This window comes from Oncorhynchus mykiss, chromosome 4 (genome assembly GCF_057628025.1).
Source record: "Oncorhynchus mykiss isolate SJ-2025 chromosome 4, ASM5762802v1, whole genome shotgun sequence".
NCBI classification, from domain to species: domain Eukaryota; kingdom Metazoa; phylum Chordata; class Actinopteri; order Salmoniformes; family Salmonidae; genus Oncorhynchus; species Oncorhynchus mykiss.
Window position 1 is genome coordinate 70390469 of NC_143025.1, and position 20733 is coordinate 70411201.

General features: G+C 41.5%; 1 protein-coding gene across 4 annotated transcripts in view; it reads right to left on the bottom strand.

The window, feature by feature from the left end:
• Positions 1-2250: 2250 nt before the first annotated feature.
• Positions 2251-20733, bottom strand: part of LOC110522288 (CD2-associated protein) — a 101012-nt gene continuing 82529 nt past the window's right edge. For all 4 annotated transcript variants that reach the window (XM_021600553.3, XM_021600552.3, XM_021600556.3 and 1 more), the window contains 6 exons: positions 20182-20291; positions 14955-15067; positions 14429-14512; positions 8862-9121; positions 8420-8483; positions 2251-6361 (listed from right to left, as the gene is read on the bottom strand). In XM_021600553.3, the coding sequence (XP_021456228.3) occupies positions 6320-6361; positions 8420-8483; positions 8862-9121; positions 14429-14512; positions 14955-15067; positions 20182-20291 (673 nt within the window). In that variant the 3' untranslated portion in view covers positions 2251-6319. The remainder of the gene's footprint in view (positions 6362-8419; positions 8484-8861; positions 9122-14428; positions 14513-14954; positions 15068-20181; positions 20292-20733) is intronic.

Sequence of the window (20733 nt, forward strand, 5' to 3'; positions counted from 1 at the left end):
TAACACATCAATTAGGTATTCTCAGACGATCTAATTAGCTAGTACTATAACCATTCATGCTGTGATCTTTCCTCATGTTTAGCCTAAGTAAATACAGCTATTTTACAAGATAAATACTAATTAGGCATCACACTCACTGACATTCCACGTACTGAAAACTGTATTTACACAATCCTTTGCACATGGTGTCACAATACCAGTCATGTTGTGTTGGGCTTCCAGTAGGAGGATTGGGGGTAAAGTGTTACCAAATGAAGGCAGGAGAAAGCTCTTTGCCATGATGCTAGTCAATCCCCTGAACCAGAGTTTTTGTATGGAGGGCTTAAGTGCTCACAGCTGCTATTGTCAAGCTGACAAAGATGCGTGAGGCAGTAAGACACCCGCCTTTGTCTCTGGGAGACTCACTGTCCCCCTTTTCCTTATGAGTGGAGTGCGGCAAATTGCTTTCAGAATAGACAACGTGGTCAGAGTTCAGACAATAGATGAGAACAGAGGGCAAAAAGATGTTGCAAATTTCCACTGTGGCATTGCTAGGACATTGGATGTTGTTGCTATTGTGTGACGGTGTCAGTGAAATTGACTGTAGCCTCTGACAGTCACTCTCACTCTGCAGGACAGCAGTGCTCCAAGAATCCACATTGATTAGGTTCGATCTGTCTAATGTCATATATATGCATGTAGCTTATGGTTGTCAGGCATGCTTAAGGATCCCTAGAGAATGCACATGCGTAAAAATATGTTTCCCGTCATTGAATTGCAGAACTCGGTTTCCAATACATCTCCCCTGTTCGGGTGCTACTGTACATTCAGGAAGTATTTTTCCCCCTCATCAATCTACACACAATACCCAGTAATGACAAAGCGAAAACAGGTTTTTAGAAATGTTAGCAAATGTATTAAAAATAAACTGAAATATCTTATTTACATAAATATTCAGACCATTTGCTATGAGACTCGAAATTGAGATCAGGGGCATCCTGTTTCAACTGATGATCCTTGAGATCTTTCTACACCTTGGGAGTCCACCTGTGGTAAATTCAATTGATTGGACATGATTTGGAAAGGCACACACCCGTCTATATAAATTCCCACAGTTGACAGTTTGTGGAATTGTCCGTAGAGCTCCGAGACATGATTGTGTCGAGGCACAGATCTGGTGAAGGGTACCAAAGGCACCTAAAGGACTCAGACCATGAGAAACAAGATTCTCTGGTCTGATGAAACCAACATCGAACTCTTTGGCCTGAATGCCAAGCGTCACATCTGGAGCAAGCCTGGCACCATCCCTACGGTGAAGCTTGGTGGTGGCAGAATCATGCTGTGGGGATGTTTTTCAGCGGCAGGGACTGGAAGACTAGTCAGGATTGAGGGAAAGATTAACGAAGCAAAGTACATAGATCCTTAATGAAAACCTGCTCCAGAGCACTCAGGACCTCAGACTGGGGCAAAGGTTCCCCTTCCAACAGGACAACGACCCTAAGCACACAGCCGAGACAATGCAGGAGTGGCTTCGGGACAAGTCTCAATGTCCTTGAGTGGCCCTGTCAGAGCCCAATCAAACATTTCTGGAGAGACCTGAAAATAGCTGTGCAGCAACGCTCCACCTCCAACCTGACAGAGCTTGAAACGATCTGCAGAGAAGAATGGGATAAACTCCCCAAATACAGGTGTGCCAAGCTTGTAGCATCATTCCCAAGAAGACTCAAGGCTGTAATTGCTGACAAAGGTGCTTCAATAAAGTACTGAGTAAAGGATCTGAATATTTATGTAAATGTGATTTCAGTTTATTTTGAATACATTTGACATTTTCTAAAAACCTGTTTTCGCTTCGTCATTATGGGATATTGTATGTAGATTGATGAGGGAAAAAAAACAATTGAATCACTTAGAATAAGGCTGTAACAAAATGTGGAAAGAAATCAAGGGGTCTGAATACTTTTCGAATGCACTGTATAAAGTCAGCTCTGATTCATCCTAGACAGGAGAGCTACTATATGCTTCCAAGATAGGTCCACATGCTATTAGAGCAAGGGAGTCTATCAATTCAGCTCTGTGTCAATATTCTCTGCTGCTTCCATTTACTGATGAGTAAACATGTCCTCTGGCTTTACCAAGCCATGAAAAGGACTCCCCGTGAGGGTGTGCTGTACCTATGTCTAGTGATGAGGAAAGACGAGATCAAGCTCAACCAGTGGACAAAATCACATAACACAATAACAAATGATTATAAAATAACCTGGTACTCATGAGTGTAAATAAAGATATTTATTCATTTAGGAAAAAAATCTAATTTCATGCAATTTCACAGCACATGTAAACAAGATCACTTGAAGGTGTTAAATGTGCACATATTTCCTATTTTCTTTGCATCAAATAATGGAATGTACAGTAATTAAGCCAAATAACCGTTACATGGATAGCCTTTTCTTTATATATACATACTGTATATACCTTTGCATGATTATCTCTTTAGTCAACCTCAACTTAGAATGTAGCCATGCGAAACATGGGGGGATGGAAACGAGACATTACAGATTCTTATTGCTTTAGGGATCAGCATGTCAACAAGGCCAAACACACTTACAAACCTAAAATCCAACCTCAGACACACACACAGGCTCTCAGGCTTCCTTCCATGCATATACACATGGACACACACAGCCCGTGATCAGGAATGCTTTCTTTTAAGGGATAAGATAAGCCTGAGGATAGTACACAGCTTGGTGTACTCTTGGTGAAGGACAACATATAATTTCCTGGATAAGACATTTTGTGAGATCAGTATATATATATATACACAGTGCCTTGCGAAAGTATTCGGCCCCCTTGAACTTTGCGACCCTTTGCCACATTTCAGGCTTCAAACATAAAGATTTAAAACTGTATTTTTTTGTGAAGAATCAACAACAAGTGGGACACAATCATGAAGTGGAATGACATTTATTGGATATTTCAAACTTTTTTAACAAATCAAAAACTGAAAAATTGGGCGTGCAAAATTATTCAGCCCCCTTAAGTTAATACTTTGTAGCGCCACCTTTTTGCTGCGATTACAGCTGTAAGTCGCTTGGGGTATGTCTCTTATCAGTTTTGCACATCGAGAGACTGAAATTTTTTCCTATTCCTCCTTGCAAAACAGCTCGAGCTCAGTGAGGTTGGATGGAGAGCATTTGTGAACAGCAGTTTTCAGTTCTTTCCACAGATTCTCAATTGGATTCAGGTCTGGACTTTGACTTGGCCATTCTAACACCTGGATATGTTTATTTTTGAATCATTCCATTGTAGATTTTGCTTTATGTTTTGGATCATTGTCTTGTTGGAAGACAAATCTCCGTCCCAGTCTCAGGTCTTTTGCAGACTCTTTCATTCTTCCAGAATGGTCCTGTATTTGGCTCCATCCATCTTCCCATCAATTTTAACCATCTTCCCTGTCCCTGCTGAAGAAAAGCAGGCCCAAACCATGATGCTGCCACCACCATGTTTGACAGTGGGAATGGTGTGTTCAGCTGTGTTGCTTTTACGCCAAACATAACATTTTGCATTGTTGCCAAAAAGTTCAATTTTGGTTTCATCTGACCAGAGCACCTTCTTCCATGTGTTTGGTGTGTCTCCCAGGTGGCTTGTGGCCAACTTTAAACAACACTTTTTATGGATATCTTTAAGAAATGGCTTTCTTCTTGCCACTTTTCCATAAAGGCCAGATTTGTGCAATATACGACTGATTGTTGTCCTATGGACAGAGTCTCCCACCTCAGCTGTAGATCTCTGCAGTTCATCCAGAGTGATCATGGGCCTCTTGGCTGCATCTCTGATCAGTCTTCACCTTGTATGAGCTGAAAGTTTAGAGGGACGGCCAGGTCTTGGTAGATTTGCAGTGGTCTGATACTCCTTCCATTTCAATATTATCGCTTGCACAGTGCTCCTTGGGATGTTTAAAGCTTGGGAAATCTTTTTGTATCCAAATCCGGCTTTAAACTTCTTCACAACAGTATCTCGGACCTGCCTGGTGTGTTCCTTGTTCTTCATGATGCTCTCTGCGCTTTTAACGGACCTCTGAGACTATCAGAGTGCTGGTGCATTTATACAGACTTGATTACACACAGGTGGATTGTATTTATCATCATTAGTCATTTAGGTCAACATTGGATCATTCAGAGATCCTCACTGAACTTCTAGAGAGAGTTTGCTGCACTGAAAGTAAAGGGGCTGAATAATTTTGCACGCCCAATTTTTCAGTTTTTGAATTGTTAAAAAAAATTGAAATATCCAATAAATGTCGTTCCACTTCATGATTGTGTCCCACTTGTTGTTGATTCTTCACAAAAAAATACAGTTTTATATCTTTATGTTTGAAGCCTGAAATGTGGCAAAAGGTCGCAAATTTCAAGGGGGCCGAATACTTTCGCAAGGCACTGTATATATATCAAAACTTTGAAATAACACATATGGAATCATGTAGTAACTAAAAGTATTAAACAAATCAAAATATATTTTAGATTCCTCAAAGGCAAGGGGTGACAACTTTGAAGAATCTAAAATCTATTTTGATTTGTTTAATACTTTTGGTTACTACATGATTCCATATGTGTTATTTCATAGTTTTGATGTCTTCACTATTATTCTACAATATAGCAAAAAATAAAGAAAAACCCTGGAATGAGTAGGTGTGTCCAGACTTTTCACTGGTACTATATACTTAAAATGTAAAGCAATAATTCACTTGCTAAAATATAATATGCAGAAGGATGCAGACAGAAGGCCATCCATAGTGTTCAGGAGGATCTGGAGTCGAGGCAAACATCCTTCTGATCATCATGGTTAAGTAACACGTTAAGAATCATCAAATTGCTGCATAAAATAGATGCAACCGATGCTTTTTATCAAAGGCGATTTCTTTCATGATTTGTCTGAGCGGTACACAGAATGCATACCATCAAAAACACCTTGTGTGAACTCCTTCCAGGAGTTCACCCTGCTCACGCTAATGTTGGGTCCATCTTTAAGGCTTTCAACTTAAACTCTAGCAGGGTCTCGGAGTCCTCCAATACCATTTGACAGTCACAACAGATGTTTCAATGACAAACAGTGGTGTTGGCGGTGCATAAGTAAGGTGCAGAGCTTAACCATTCTGTATGAAGTAGATCTCTTCCCTAATGCCTTTCCATTCAGCCTCTCACTTACAGTACTGAGAAATGGCAGAGATACTGTGTACTGTCCAGTTAACCTCCACGCTCCGTGTTTTGTACTTGGTCAAAGCATAAAGACATGTGACACATTCAGGACAACATGGAAAAGGTCACTGCTATACATTACTTCAGGTCTCATCTGGGAGGATGGAAAGAGATTGCTCACTCTTTAAAGTACACATGGCTTTCCTTTACAGAGAAAGAGTAGGAGAGAGCTGCATATGGTTCATAAAAGAGGGGTCAGAGCATTTGGCGTACAGGAGAACAACAATCAATGAGTAAGCCACAATCTTTACAGTGGCATGGAATAAAATGGAGTTTTAGCCCGTAAATCACTGGTGCTCTTTTCAAGTATGGCTATTATTGGCTGTATTTGATGGTACTAAATATAGGATCTATATTATACACCTGTACAATGACTCTAATTGCTCTTTCCGAGAGAACCTTCTCACATAAATTGTACAAGAGAAAAACGGCCCTCTGTGTAAGCACATCGTCAGTAGACTTAAAAAAATATATCATGCAGCAAGCCTAAACCTTTTGATAAATGTAAGCTACCAATATTAACGCTAAGATTTTTTTAACAGGCACAATAGTGATACCCTGGATAGGAATGTTAGGAAAAAAGAAAAGAAAAAGAAAATCTCCCTAATGCCAAAGCAATGGAGTACAACATCGCCATAGCAACAGACAAATCACAATATCATTCATTATGATTTAAAGATGCTAACATGGATACTTAAAATTAACTACTTGGAAGTCTTCAAAAATAAGAAAACAAACGCTAATAAAAACTATCGCTTCATACAGAATCAGTAGTAGTATTGAGAGCAATCCTCACACATTCCCATAGAGAATGCCAGTCCAGCACAGTAGAAAGGCCTCAATCATTTGTGTTGGCAAAACAAAACAGAAACTAAAATCTAACAAAAAAACATATACATCCGTATTTAATTACACCTTTATATAACTAGAAAACCTTCATGTGCAAAAATGTAAATCTTACAAATGTGGAATAGGTTGATATCTAAGAGGATTATAGGAATGCCATCGTCCCACTCCTGAGTCTCTGCCCAGCGGGGTCAGGGACAGACAGATAGGTGACTGATGTTCCAGGCTGATTGGGTCAGACTTCACGTTGACTGAACTGTCTTCTTTAATTTCTCTATCTCCATCTGAAAGGCAGGCAGGAACACACACAGCGTCAAATTTAACACATTTTCTCATGCGAAACCAGCATCCGATGCAATTCTGATAACATCATAGCTAACAGCCTCACATGGAAGTATGTATCAGCTCTTGAATTAAATAATGTATTATTTCCACTTGTGATGCAAATTAACCCATCCATAGCATAGCAGGGATTCTTCTGTCATTGTAATCATTGGGTGGGCTGTGTAAGTGTTTTTTTTGGGTCGCCTAAGTACAAAGTGTAATTATTATTTAAAAAATATATGTAATTTCCAGGATGTAAAAAACGCTTTAAGTGTAGAAAAAAATAATGGACCTATATCTTTTTTTAAATAATATCATTTTTGAGAACAAACAATAACCAAAGTAAAAGCTAGACAGTCCGGAAGAACTTAAAATTCTAAAAACAAATTTAGCAGAATTGATTTTGGTATTATGTTTGAGTATAAAAAACACAGCATTAGTCATGGCAAAATGCATAGAATTGCAGGAAACTAGTTTTAAAACTGCAATGCGTTCTCTTAGCGTCATGGCAGAATATGTAGAATCACAGGATATTCGCTTTAAAACGGCTGCACTGAGCTATGATCAATGACAGGAATAATAGAGTTCAATCATGAGTCACCACTAGGGTTGCAAAGCAAGAGTATATTACTGGAAACTTTCACATTTTGCTAGTAAACTAGCAGAATTTTGGTAACTTTCAAGGAATATATGGAATGATCACATGACATCTAGAGGCATTTTTAGGTACTTCAGATTATCACAGGTGTCTAATCATCTTTGACCCTCTGTGTGGCCTTATCATATGTAAAATATATGAACAATTTTAAAATGTAAAAATAGAATGACAAAGCTGTAGAATATTATCCTAAACAAACTGTGAATACCATTGGTGTTTAGTATGAGGGTTTCAACATGACATATCCTTTAAAAACAAATGTTCACACTTATTTATTTGACTGTCAATATGTTTTTGTTGTAAATGTTTTGGGGACAAACTGGTGGCAGTGAAAAAACAGTTTGAAGAGTTGCCAAGCTAAATGGGAAGAGTTGCCGAGCTAAATTGGAAGAGTTGCCGAGCTAAATTGGAAGAGTTGCCGAGCTATTTGAAAATAATGCCACTGTTTTCTCTTGAACCATATGGTCTAGCCACTCGAAACCCAAAATGGACACTGATATTTAAAAAAATGTAATACTATATATATGAATACATGTAAAAGTTATGCAAGTATAAATTATCAAAATTACAGGAGATTCCAGTAACTTTGGTAAATTACCAGTAGCTTTGCAATCCTAGTCACAACAACCAATCATTACTGTGAGGCTGTGGCACACTGACCCACAGCATGCCTTCTAATTAATAATTTCATGCTGACCGTCATTTGAATACTAATAGGCAGGTTGACTGAAGATGGCAGAAATTTGCAACGATATGAACATCTCTTGCATTCAGAGAAAAGCTCTCACTCAGACGTAAATGGAAAAGAAAGATATGAGAGAGAGACCGAAAGAAACAAGGGGAAAGAGGGAGATCAGGAAAGAGATTGGGGAGAAAAAGAATTATCGATAAGACAAAAATTAAGGAAGAAAGCTATGAATTTCTGAATGAATGCAGACAGATACTACAGTTCCCAGTCTTAAATAAGACCTCTGCAGTGCTTCTGTAAATCAAGACGTGGACGCAGCAACAGGGGGTTGAGGTAGGAGGGAGGGGAGGGCAGAGAATCTTTAGCGGGGTGGATGTGTGTATGCTTGGGGCCCAGAAGGGGGTCTACACAGGCCTGCCTCCCTTCACTGCTCCTGGGGAAAAGGATGAACAAAGTTGTGGTAGGCTGGGTCTCTCCCTGGGTAGTGCCAAGTAGGGCCATAAAGCATCCAGCAGTGTGTGTGCGTGTGTACTCGGCATGGGTGTGTTCAATAGTATTGTGTGTTCATACCTCTCACTCTCTACAGCCCATCTCTCACCATCTGACTGGACCCGTCAGGCTAACACACTGTGACAAGCTGTGATGTAAAGATGGACATGGTGATCAATTTACCTGCAGGGCAACTCGTTTCAACTTCTCCTCGTCCAGCTCGCTTCTTAGCTCTGCCATCTCTCTCCTGCAAAGCAATGCCAAGACGTTCACATCAGTGCTTGCCTGGCTAGCATCTGCTCAACGATAAGATCACATCACCACCAGCTCTGTCCGACCAGGCTTCGCTCACAAGTTCTAACAGTGACTCGTCTATACCTCCCTAGAAACAAGCCATAGGGCACTATATAAAATATTATTCTGGAAAAGGTACAAAGAAAAATTGTTGACTGATATTTTTTGCTAGCTTTGAAAATGATGAAGCTAAAGGATCTTAACAATGTAACATTTGCTTGGAAAAAAGGGCTTGACTGCAAAAATGACGCACTATCCCTTTAAAGTCAGAGTTTGAGCGCAATACGTAGGAACTGAACAACATCATCTAAGGAAAGTGGTAGTTAGTTACATTTGCTGGGTCTTGAGGAGCTCCACAGACAGCAGCAGTTCTTTCATCTGGGATTGGAGGTCCTCCAGCTCAGACCTCTGCTCCTCTGGCTCTGCCCTGGGCTTGGGCTCTGTGCCGGGGCCTGGGCTGTGGCTTCGGCTGAAGCTAGGGCTGGGGCTTCTGCAGCCAGGGAATGACACCAGGTAGGCTTTTGACCCATCCGACAAGGATGGGCTGGGCTTAAGGACGGGAGACTGGGAGTGTGAGCTGTGCATGGAAGGCTGTGGACACCAGACACATACTGTTAGCTGGACAGGGGGATCCTAAATATATTTGCCCTGGCTGTGACACTCCTTTAAGCTTTCTGAATGATTTTGACTAATTAAAAGTCTGTTTCTTTGCTCAAAATTAATCAAGTCAATGTTTCTGGTCATAACATACATTAGTCTTTAGCCACGAGACATCACTGCATAGGAGGGAGCTACAGTAGCCATTTTAATCACGCTGTTGTTGAGCATTATTGTACCTACCGAAGCTGCGGAAGTCTATTTCATTTAGATTGAACACAATTGATTCCATGTGTTTCCTTCTGAAGTTATGTCAGGGGTGCTTTAATACTGTGATCTTCAACCTCCCATCGCCTGGGGGATATGGTTTTCATGTATTTATTTTTGTCAGAGGGTCAACATCTTTAATTCAACCTATAGGAGTTCTGAGCCCACAGTAATGGGGCTTGATGTGCAGGGATTATTCACTCAATTTGAGTGGTACTGATAAACGACAGGTCTGGTGGGTCCTTTGAAAGGGCCTCCAGTGGGGCTGGTCTCCTCACACAGACCATCACAAGGGCTCTTATTGCTCCCAAATCATGATATCTCCACTGTGAAGTTTCTCCACAACATCCAGCCCATGGTCTGTCAGCCATTAATACAAGGTGTGCCTTAATGTGGACGATAAGATGGGACGTGAAGCACATACAAAATCTCTCATCTCCTCAATGCAATTATAGTGAAAGCCGCATGCTAACTGGAAAGTGACAATTAGCCGCCTGTGTTTAATGGGTTGGTGTGAGTCTGGGAATAACAGGATGAAGACAGCATGCCTTCACTATAGAGAGCCCTGGGGATTTGTACGGTCTGTGGAGAAAGGAGAGGTTCTAGAATGACCATTCTAATGGCATGGTTGTTAGCATGGAGGCGGAGGGCATTGTACTCGCCTCAGTCTCCCGCTGAGCATCTGGAGAAACACTAACAAGACAAACACCACGTGGATGGAAACTAAGTCTTCATTAGAAAAGTGAGGATGCGCTTCATCTCGCATCTGCAGGACAACTAGCTAAGTTATTAACAGTGTCCCAGTGTGACTGTAGCCTAGCCTCCTGTGCTAATGAGAACCACCTGCCTTACACTGGACCTGAGTGTGTGTGTAGGAATGCAAGAGAATGATTTAGTGAATGTGTGCGAATATCTGCATTAGTGCGTTTGACTCAAATCAAGTGTTATTTTTCACATGCGCCAAATACAACGGGTGAAAACCAAAAATGAAATAAATGGCGCTATATACAGTACCAGATAAATGTGTTTGAGGTACACTATATATACAAAAGTATGAGGACACTGGCAGTAGAATGACCTTACTGAAGAGCTCAGTGACATTCAACATGGCACCATTATAGGATGCCTTTTCAACAAGTCAGTTCATCAAATTTCTGCCCTGCTAGAGCTTCCCCGGTCAACTGTAAGTGCGGTTACTGTGAAGTGGAAACGTCTAGGAGGAACAACGGCTCAGCCGCGAAGTGGTAGGCAACACAAGTTCACAGAATGGGACCGCCATGTGGTGAAGCGCATAGCGCGTAAAAATCTTCTGTCCTCTGTTGCAACACTCACTACCGAGTTCCAAACCGCCTCTGGAAGCGAAGTCAGCATAAGAACTGTTTGTCGGGAGCTTCATGAAATGGGTTTCCATGGCCGAGTAGCCGCATACAAGCCTATGATCAGCATGTGCAATGCAAAGCGTTGGCTGGAGTGGTGTAAATCTCACTGCCACTGGACTCTGGAGCACAGGAAATGTGTTCTCTGGAGTAATTAATCATGCTTTACCATCTGGCAGTCCGATGGACGAATCTGGTTTGGTGGATGCCAGGAGAACGCTACCTGCGAGAATACATAGTGCCAACTGTAAAGTTTGTTGGAGGAGGAATAATGGTCTGGGGTCGTTTTTTCATGTTCCGGGCTAGGCCCCTTAGTTCCAGTGAAAGAAAATCTTAACGCTACAGCATACAATGACATTCTAGACAATTCAGTGCTTCCAACTTTCTGGCAACAGTTTGGGGAAGGCCCTTTTCTGTTTCAGAATTTAAAAAAATGTATTTAACCTTTACTTAACTAGGCAGGTCCGTTAAGAACAAATTCTTATTTACAATGACGACGTAGTGTACATGACAACGCCCCCCCCCCCTGTGCACAAAGCGAGGTCCATACAGAAATGGTTTGTCGAGATCGGTGTGGAAGAACTTGACTGGCCTGCACAGAGCCCTGACCTCAGCCCCATCAAACATGGTGGTGTTGGGATGATTTGGAACGCCGACTGAGAGCCAGGCCTAATCGCACAACATCAGTGCCCGACCTCACTAATGCTCGTGGCTGCATCGAAGCAAGACCCCGCAGAAATGTTCCAACATCTATTGGAAAGCCTTCCCAGAAGAGTGGAGGCTGTTTTGGCAACAAAGGGGGGGACCAACTCCATTTTAATGCCCATGAATTTGGAACGAGATGTTAACCGAGCAGATGTCCACATACTTTTGGTAATTTAGTGTACATATGTACATGAAGGCAGGCTAAAGTGTACAGTGTAAAAGTGAGTGTAATGTGTGTGTTTGTGTTGCGTCGGTATGCGTGTTTGTAGTGTATGTATGTTGGTTTTGTGTGGGAGTGTCAATGTAGTGTGAGAGTAAGTGATTATATGGTGTGTATATATAGTCTAGTGCAGTGGTGGCCGAGGCATTCCACCAAGGCATTACTAGTTTTTTATTCATTTTGTGATTCTTGCGGTATGTGCACTTGATTCAGCAGCCCTAGCGCCGGGAAGCCAAAATGTTCCCATTTTGACTCATTTCATGTGTCTGAAGGTAGAACCCCGCCTACTTGGCAGGCTCAGAGAGCAAATCAAGTTCACCTGAAGGCCAACCGCTGACCAATCAGATAGCTCAGATCATCGTGTCTGCACAGTTTCCTTGAGCCATAGATGTAAAAAGAAGCATCTAGCGCACAGCAAAGTTAATACTGTGATATGTCCAAACTTTTAAAACCATGACTAGAGAGACTCAACGAATACAACAAAGCGCTGCAGTTTAAGAGTAAGTTAATGTTGAAGTTATTCAGCACTGTCAACACCTTGTTCAACATATTTATATTGTATAAGCCTTAAAATGCGCGTTCTCCCTACTTCCACTCACGCTACAACCAGCACTGCAGCTGCAATGAATGAGTATAGCAGTGTTTCGATAAGCTTGTGTTGTTATTATTAGCAGCTTGTCTCTTTTTTTTTTATATAGAGTAATATTAAACTTCATCTGGACATCGGATTAATAACATGAATTGGTGCATGAGGCAGAAATAACGGAATGTGACTTGAGTTTCACCATCAGCTGGAAGACTGTCGGGGGACAGTCTTCCAGCTGATGGTGAAACTCAAGTCACATTCTTTTCTCACCGCTGCCCTCTCCCTCCACTCAGACTGACCATCAGATGCAGGACATCAGTCCAGTAAAATAAAAAAGCTAATTATGCTCACTCAGCTGTGTTTTACAAGTAATACAACACATGATCTATTACTAGTATGATCATACCAATTAAACAAATATTTTTTATTTCAAAATGGTCTGAGAAGAACATTGGCAGGGCAATTCAACATAGCCAATATGCAGTGATAATGCATTAGCCATATAGCCTACTACAAAACCTAATTTCTAAGTAAGTGTTTTTAATAGGTTCATGTTGAATATGCTTAGGTTTTTGAAGTCATGTTTAAAAACAATCTGAGCAGTAGATCTCGACATGTATTTTGACTCAGAGATCTTGATTTAAAAAAGGTTGGTAACCACTGGTCTAGTGAGTGTGCGTAGAGTCAGTGCAGGTAGTTTGGGTTATTATGGCTATTTAGCGGTCTAATAACTTGGGGGTAGAAGCTGTCTCTGAGCTTGTTGGTCCGAGAGCCGATGCTCAGGTACCATTTGTCGGATGGTAGCAGAGTGAACAATCTATAGCATGGATGGATGGAGTCTTTGGCAGATTTTCGGGCCTTCTTCCGACACCGCCTTATATAGAGATCCTGGATGGCAGGGAGCATGGCCCCAGTGACGTACTGGGCTGTCCGCACCACCCTCTATAGGGCTTTGCGGTCAAGGTCGGTGCATTTGGCATACCAAGCGGTGAGCCAGTCAAGATGCTCTCGATGGTGCGGTTGTAGAATACTGAGGATCTGATGGCCTATGCTAAATCTTTTCAGCCTAATGAGGGGGAAGAGGCCGATGCCATGCCCTCTTCACGACTGTACGGGTGTGTATGGACCATGTTAAGTCCTTAGTGATGTGGACACCACAACACTGTTGTGTGTACGCCAGGCTTGCGATTGTGCTGTACTGGAGGGATTAGGGTTCGTCAAGATAAGAGGACGATTTATTTATTTTTTAATTTTAAATTTGGACCCCTTTTTCGCCCCAATTTCGTGGTATCCAATTGTTGTAGTAGCTACTATCTTGTCTCATCACTACAACTCCCGTACGGGTTCGGGAGAGACGAAGGTTGAAAGTCATGCGTCCTCCGATACACAACCCAACCAGCCGCACTGCTTCTTAACACAGCGCGCATCCAACCCGGAAGCCAGCCGCACCAATGTGTCGGAGGCTACACCGTGCACCTGGCAACCTTGGTTAGCGCGCACTGCGCCCGGCCCGCCACAGGAGTCGCTGGTGCGCGATGAGACAAGGACATCCCTACCGACCAAGCCCTCCCTAACCCGGACGACGCTAGGCCAATTGTGCGTCGCCCCATGGACCTCCCGGTCGTGGCAGGTTACGACAGAGTCTGGGCGCGAACCCAGGGACTCTGATGGCACAGCTGGCGCTGCAGTACAGCGCCCTTAACCACTGCGCCACCCGGGAGGCCAAGAGGACAATTTAGACATATTAGTGAGGGATTACTCAGAGGCACTGAGAGAGGTCTCCAAGATCTATGACTTAACTAAAAACCACAAGATGGTTGCAGGCCTTTTTCATGGGATGTATTAGTTCATTTCTATAGTCAAACCTGAGACATATGCTTTGCTGTTCTTCTTTTGGGGTGTTGTGTCCTCTGTATGAATTCTCCACTGAGGGAAAACATTGGCTGAAGTGACTAACTTGCAGCAATAGGATGCATTTGGGACAAATGACAAGTGTCTGAACTGAGATAGAACTAATGTACATTTGGGACATTGATCCATACATACAAAATAGTTGTTTTGGAATGGTTCTTGGTGTACCAAACATACAAGTTCAATACAGGACAGACACTGACCAACACGATCAGACACGTCAATGTCATTGTTACCTTTCTTGTGTCTATCAACTTTGGTTTGGGTGCTTCCTCCTCGTCCAACTTTAAGGTTTTCTCCACACTGATGTCCTTGTTTGGCTTAGAAGACAGAAAACAAATCACAACAGGTCTGCTCAGTTTATGACACACCTTGCCAGACACTGACTGAAACACTCTGGCTTGTCATGTTCCCCCGTTTCTAATGGAGACCTTTCATATTACTCTTCAGGGAACTCAGTCAATCAAAGACAATCGGAACGACCTGACAAGTCTCCTCTCAGCCCTTCAAGTAAGTCAAATGTCTTTTCAATTGGACGTTTACTACCTTGTTCCCATCTCACCCCAACCCATCATGAGGTGCAGATAAGGAATATGGTGATGTACATTTAATGTACAGAGAGGGCCTGCATGTGGAAATTCTGAGAGGAATTTGATGTCTCAATGTAATGTATGGAGCAAGATGAACACATGGCGGGCGTGTGGGTGTGCAGAGTTGTGTGTTCTCCGTAGCATGTTGATATTTCACGGTGTGTGTACTCACCGAGTGGCCTCCTCCAAACTGAGCGGGCAGCCTCCTGCCTGGCATCTTTGGCCTGTTAGCGGTGGGGTGAGACAGCTTTTCAGAGGTAGATGACAGATCAAAGCTCATCAGTTCTTCACAGAGGAAGAGAAAAAAAGATAACATTTTGGATAACCATTTTTTAAAGGAAAACGATTTTACACATTTTGTAATTAATTATAGGTCATATTTCATAGAAATATGGAAACACTGGACAGTTACTTTAACACGGTATTGAGAATTGTATACTTTGAAACATTGCCACACAGTATGACACCATCTTCAATCACTATAACACAAAGCCATCACTACAATCTAAGTAAGCTCTATATAGCCCTATTTAAAGACTATAGACAGGATCTTAAGTAAGATTGCAGAACTCCCAGAGGAGTGAAGATGGAGGTAAAGGAGAATGAGGAGTGTGTTTCCGTGTTTGTCTTCATGCCCTGAGCCCATGGGGCTGATGACCTCTGGAGCTGAGAGCCATCATGGTTTTAGCAGCTATTTTGTCGCTTTTAGCGGTATGGCTCACAGACACGACTCCCTATCCTCCACACTGTCATTATTAGGCGGTGGGCCATAGCAAGCTATCTGTATTAGTTTTTTGGATGATTCATCTCTGTCGAGGGAAGAGCTGTTTTTTTACGTAGTGTATATTTACATATTCTGAAAACATTTCCTTTTGTTGGCAATGCCAATTTGAGCAATTTTTTTCAAAACGTTTGTTCGCTAGCTGGACAGGCAAATGCTGCTGAGTACTAAACTATAAACCAATCAAAACTTTGTACTGCAAGGTACTCTATACACTCTGGCCAGTTTATTAGGTACACCACCCGTTTCACAAAAATGGTTAACCCCTATAGACAGTGAGTCACGTGGCTGTGGCTAGCTATATGAAGCAGGCAAGACAGGCATCAAGGCATTCAGTTACTGTTCAATTGAACATTAGAATGGACGTTCAGCGTGGTATGCTCGTAGATCCTGCTGCATCATGCTGATAACAGAGTCAGGATTTGGCGTAAGCAGCATTAGTCTATGGTCCCATCCTGCCTGGTGTCAACGGTACAGGCTGGTGATGTAATGGTTTGGGGAATGTTTTCCTGGCACACGTTAGGTCTGTTGATACCAATTGAGCAACATTTGAACCCCACACCTGGTAGAATCCATGCCATCAATAATTCAGGCTGTTCTGGAGGCAAAGTAGGGTCCAACCCGTTACTAGATGGGTGTACCTAATAAAGTGTTAGACAGTACATGCCATATGCATTGGCTAATTTGCATATATAGCTGTCGTTTTTAAATCTTCATTCTAACATACATGGCAAACACACATTTCTATCTACATGCATTTATTTATTATTTATTTTTATACAAATTATATAATTGAATGTCTAATTAAGTCTGCAGTTAGTTACTTGAAATGAGACAATTATGCCAAAACATGATTAAAAAATGTAATTCACCGACAGAGATAGCCAATGAAATGCTAGTTTTCTGAGCAGACACATTGATGTTTATAGTATTAGCAGGCTAGTGGCTAAGCTACTTAACCGTAAGATTGGCTAGCTTTCAATCAATTGGCTAAATGGTCAATGGAGTTACCTCTTCATACAACACTCCTTCCGTGGCCTCCGACTGCTCTTAAACGCTAGTAAAACCAAATGCATGCTTTTCAACCGATCCCTGCCTGCACCCGCATGCCCGCCAAGCATCACCACCCTGGATGGTTCCGACCTAGAATATGTGGACATCTATAAGTACCTAGGTGTCTGGCTAGACTGCAAACTCTCCTTCCAGACTCATATCAAACATCTCCAATCGAAAATCAAATCAAGAGTCGGCTTTCTATTCCGCAACAAAGCCTCCTTCACTCACGCCGCCAAGCTTACCCTAGTAAAACTGACTATCCTACCGATCCTCGACTTCGGCGATGTCATCTACAAAATGGCTTCCAACACTCTACTCAGCAAACTGGATGCAGTCTATCACAGTGCCATCCGTTTTGTCACTAAAGCACCTTATACCACCCACCACTGCGACTTGTATGCTCTAGTCGGCTGGCCCTCGCTACATATTCGTCGCCAGACCCACTGGCTCCAGGTCATCTATAAGTCCATGCTAGGTAAAGCTCCGCCTTATCTCAGCTCACTGGTCACGATGGCAACACCCATCCGTAGCACGCGCTCCAGCAGGTGTATCTCACTGATCATCCCTAAAGCCAACACCTCATTTGGCCGCCTTTCGTTCCAGTACTCTGCTGCCTGTGACTGGAACGAATTGCAAAAATCGCTGAAGTTGGAGACTTTTATCTCCCTCACCAACTTCAAACATCAGCTATCTGAGCAGCTAACCGATCGCTGCAGCTGTACATAGTCTATTGGTAAATAGCCCACCCATTTTCACCTACCTCATCCCCATACTGTTTTTATTTATTTACTTTTCTGCTCTTTTGCACACCAATATCTCTACCTGTACATGACCATCTGATCATTTATCACTCCAGTGTTAATCTGCAAAATTGTAATTATTCGCCTACCTCCTCATGCCTTTTGCACACATTGTATATAGACTCCCCCTTTGTTTTCTACTGTGTTATTGACTTGTTAATTGTTTACTCCATGTGTAACTCTGTGTTGTCTGCTCATACTGCTATGCTTTATCTTGGCCAGGTCGCAGTTGCAAATGAGAACTTGTTCTCAACTAGCCTACCTGGTTAAATAAAGGTGAAATAAAATAAAAATAAATAAAAATGATCGAGACCATTCGTATTACATGCTGCATATTTCAAGTGCACTCCAAAAAATATATTTATCTTATTTCAGTCTTTGGGACCTAATATTAGTTCCTCTTAACACATTGACAGCAGATCACAATTTCATGGTAGGCTGTGTTGACATCTTTAGATGTAAGCAGGCCAATGGTTGCCTTCATCATGAAGGGTATGTACGGGAGTTCTGATTGGTTCCAAGTTTAGCAGTTCTCAAATTTGCCTGAGCAGACAGTGATTAAATATTTTTTTCAGAGAAAATGAGCAAGAATTGAAGGTGCCAACAACTTTTACAGTAATCATAAGAATCTTTCATTGTCATATACAAAAAGAAATCCCTCGACATCGTTCAACTTCATTGTTCTCGGCATCGGCCCCCCACCTACATTCTGAGAACTCGCCTCACCTAAACTCCCTCGTCTTCACCTTTCTGTCTCTCTCCATCCTTTACTCTCTTCCTAAAAGCTCTTCTCTTAATGTTTTTCCTGTTTGTGATTGTCCATGGCGTGAAACGAGAGGATGTAAACAGAAGCAACCTCGACTTCCGTCTATCCTCCTTTATCCCTCTATCCTCCTTTATCCTTCTGAACTCAACTCAGGACACAAGCTGAAAAATGATCTTTCCACGGGTTTAGAGGATTAAATCAACACATTAGCAACAACAACTCTAAAATATATATATATTTTTAAAGTAATTATGGATTTAACGGGCAAAGCTGTCCACATACCTAAGAGTATTTGGTAATGTGTCAAAGTACACCTGAATTGCTTTAAAAAGGAAGCAGTGACTGACATTAAACCCATGCATTTCAGAGTTTAAATATGTCTCCATTTTCATCTGTGATAGAGAATCATTGTCAATCTACTGATATGCTTCAAAAGGGCAAACAAATCACATAAAATACGCATAATTTTAGCAAAACTAAGTTCTTAATGAACACAAAAAGCATATTGCACCTTTTAAAAGTTGGAAGCCAACATTTAAAATAATGTCCAAATAAGAATAACCCAAATGAAAACCGAATTATGAATAAGGGTTTTGAGCTCATTGCCCTCCCTTTCGGTCAGTGTTTTCTGCTCTTGGAGCCATTACTCCAACATCCTGTTGCAGCAGGAGGAGCAATCCCCAGTAGCTACTAGTATTCCACTTTAAAATTAATTAAGCACTTTGAACTATTTTGAGAAAATATTTCCAAAAAGAAGTTACTCCAGACAACCAATACTGTTATTTTTTTAAAACGTTTTTTAAATTATTTTTTTTAAACCTTGGACATCATTGCACATCTTTGCACGCGCGATAGAACAGCATAGTATATACTGCAATGTTTTTATCCCCACCATGCTGGATGCTCCTCTCCTCAGTTTCATCAACAAAACAAAAACAATAACAAAAGTGCTGGGGCGAACAGTGGCGCCCTTTCACCTTATACAGATTACAGCTTTTAAAAAAGGAGCTGTTTTTTTACAACCAAATCTCGATTGATGTGAACGGCATGTTATAGAAGGTTGCAGACACCTTTTGTGATGTCACATGTTTTTAATTAAGAAAGTTACTCCATACAGCAAATCACATCATCAAATCAAATCACATCGTCATCCTTATTGTGTAGTATGGGGGTCTTGAAAAAACATCCCTTTAGAAACAAACAAGCTCTTAGTATAGTGATGCAGGTCTTTAGATGTTGTACAGTAAACACGAAATTCTGTAATTCCGAATTTTAAACGCAATGTTATATTCCCTTTTGGGTGACTCGAGCGGTTCCATTTTCAATGTGCCTGCCGCTGCAGGTAACTGCCAAAATAAAGGAAATGCAAACATAGTGTCTTAATAGGGCATTGGGCCACCACGAGCAACCAGAACTGCATCAATGCACCGTGGCATAGATTCTACAAGTGTCTGGAACTTCCTGTGTGGAAACACCCCATGCTTTCAATTGCAGTTGTCACGATACCATACAATACCTGATTTTCCTTGGCAAAAAGGCAAAGCAGGCTAAACTCTTCGGTCCTTTAAAAAAACTTACTGTTTGTAAAATAAAGTGTGCTATAGCTTGGAAAAGAAACGTGTGATTCTGGGTGACAACATAAGGCTGTTTGTTTCCAACAATAGGACTGTTTTCCTCAGGAAATTTAGTCCACTTCATGTTTTTTTGTTTTCCATAATACTGGTATAATACTGGTATCGTGGCAACCACGTGTAACCATGCCAAAACGTACTGATTTCCTTATGAAATGTAACTCAGTAAAATTGTTGAAATGGTTGCATGTTGCATTTATATTTTTGTTCAGTATAATAATGATTTCATGGAGCTTTATAATTGTGGAAGTGAAGTGTATATGTTGGGGACCCCAAATGAACGTTTCACTGCATGTCTTGTTCAAGTTCTTAATGCTCAGAATGTCCTCAAAATAAAAGTTCACTTCAGCAGAGCCATTACATACCCATGTCAAGGGCTTTGTCTCCCCAGTCACCGGACAGAGTTTTTGATTTAGTGGGTAATGTTGGCTCAATGTCAGACTTTGGTCGCGTGGAAGGCACCTCTCCATTGTGTCTGTAGAGGGGGGAAACCAACATCAGTAACAGTAGTACCATTAGTAATTGTTGTAAACAGTAGTGGTAGTGGTATAGTGAGACCATTTTATTTGCATATGTGCCTGATATTTTGCTATGCGACCTGGAATATTTATTTAGGAGCACTAGTGCGCCTAGAAAAATGAAGGATTCTGGCTTTATTACCTGTAGATTTAGAAAATAGCATATTTCAGCGTGAATAAAATGTCTAAAGGCATGACAAACAAAGAAACTAAATACATTGGTTTGTTAGTGTTTACATTAGTTTATTAACATTATTATACAAACATCATTATGCAACAGAGTCAGACTAGGCAATGTTGTCCTTCCTCAATGTGCAGTGTATATACCCAATATGTGACCCTAGACGGCTCACACATTGGCTGAATGGATGTTTGAACGGAGGGAGAGATGGTAGAAAA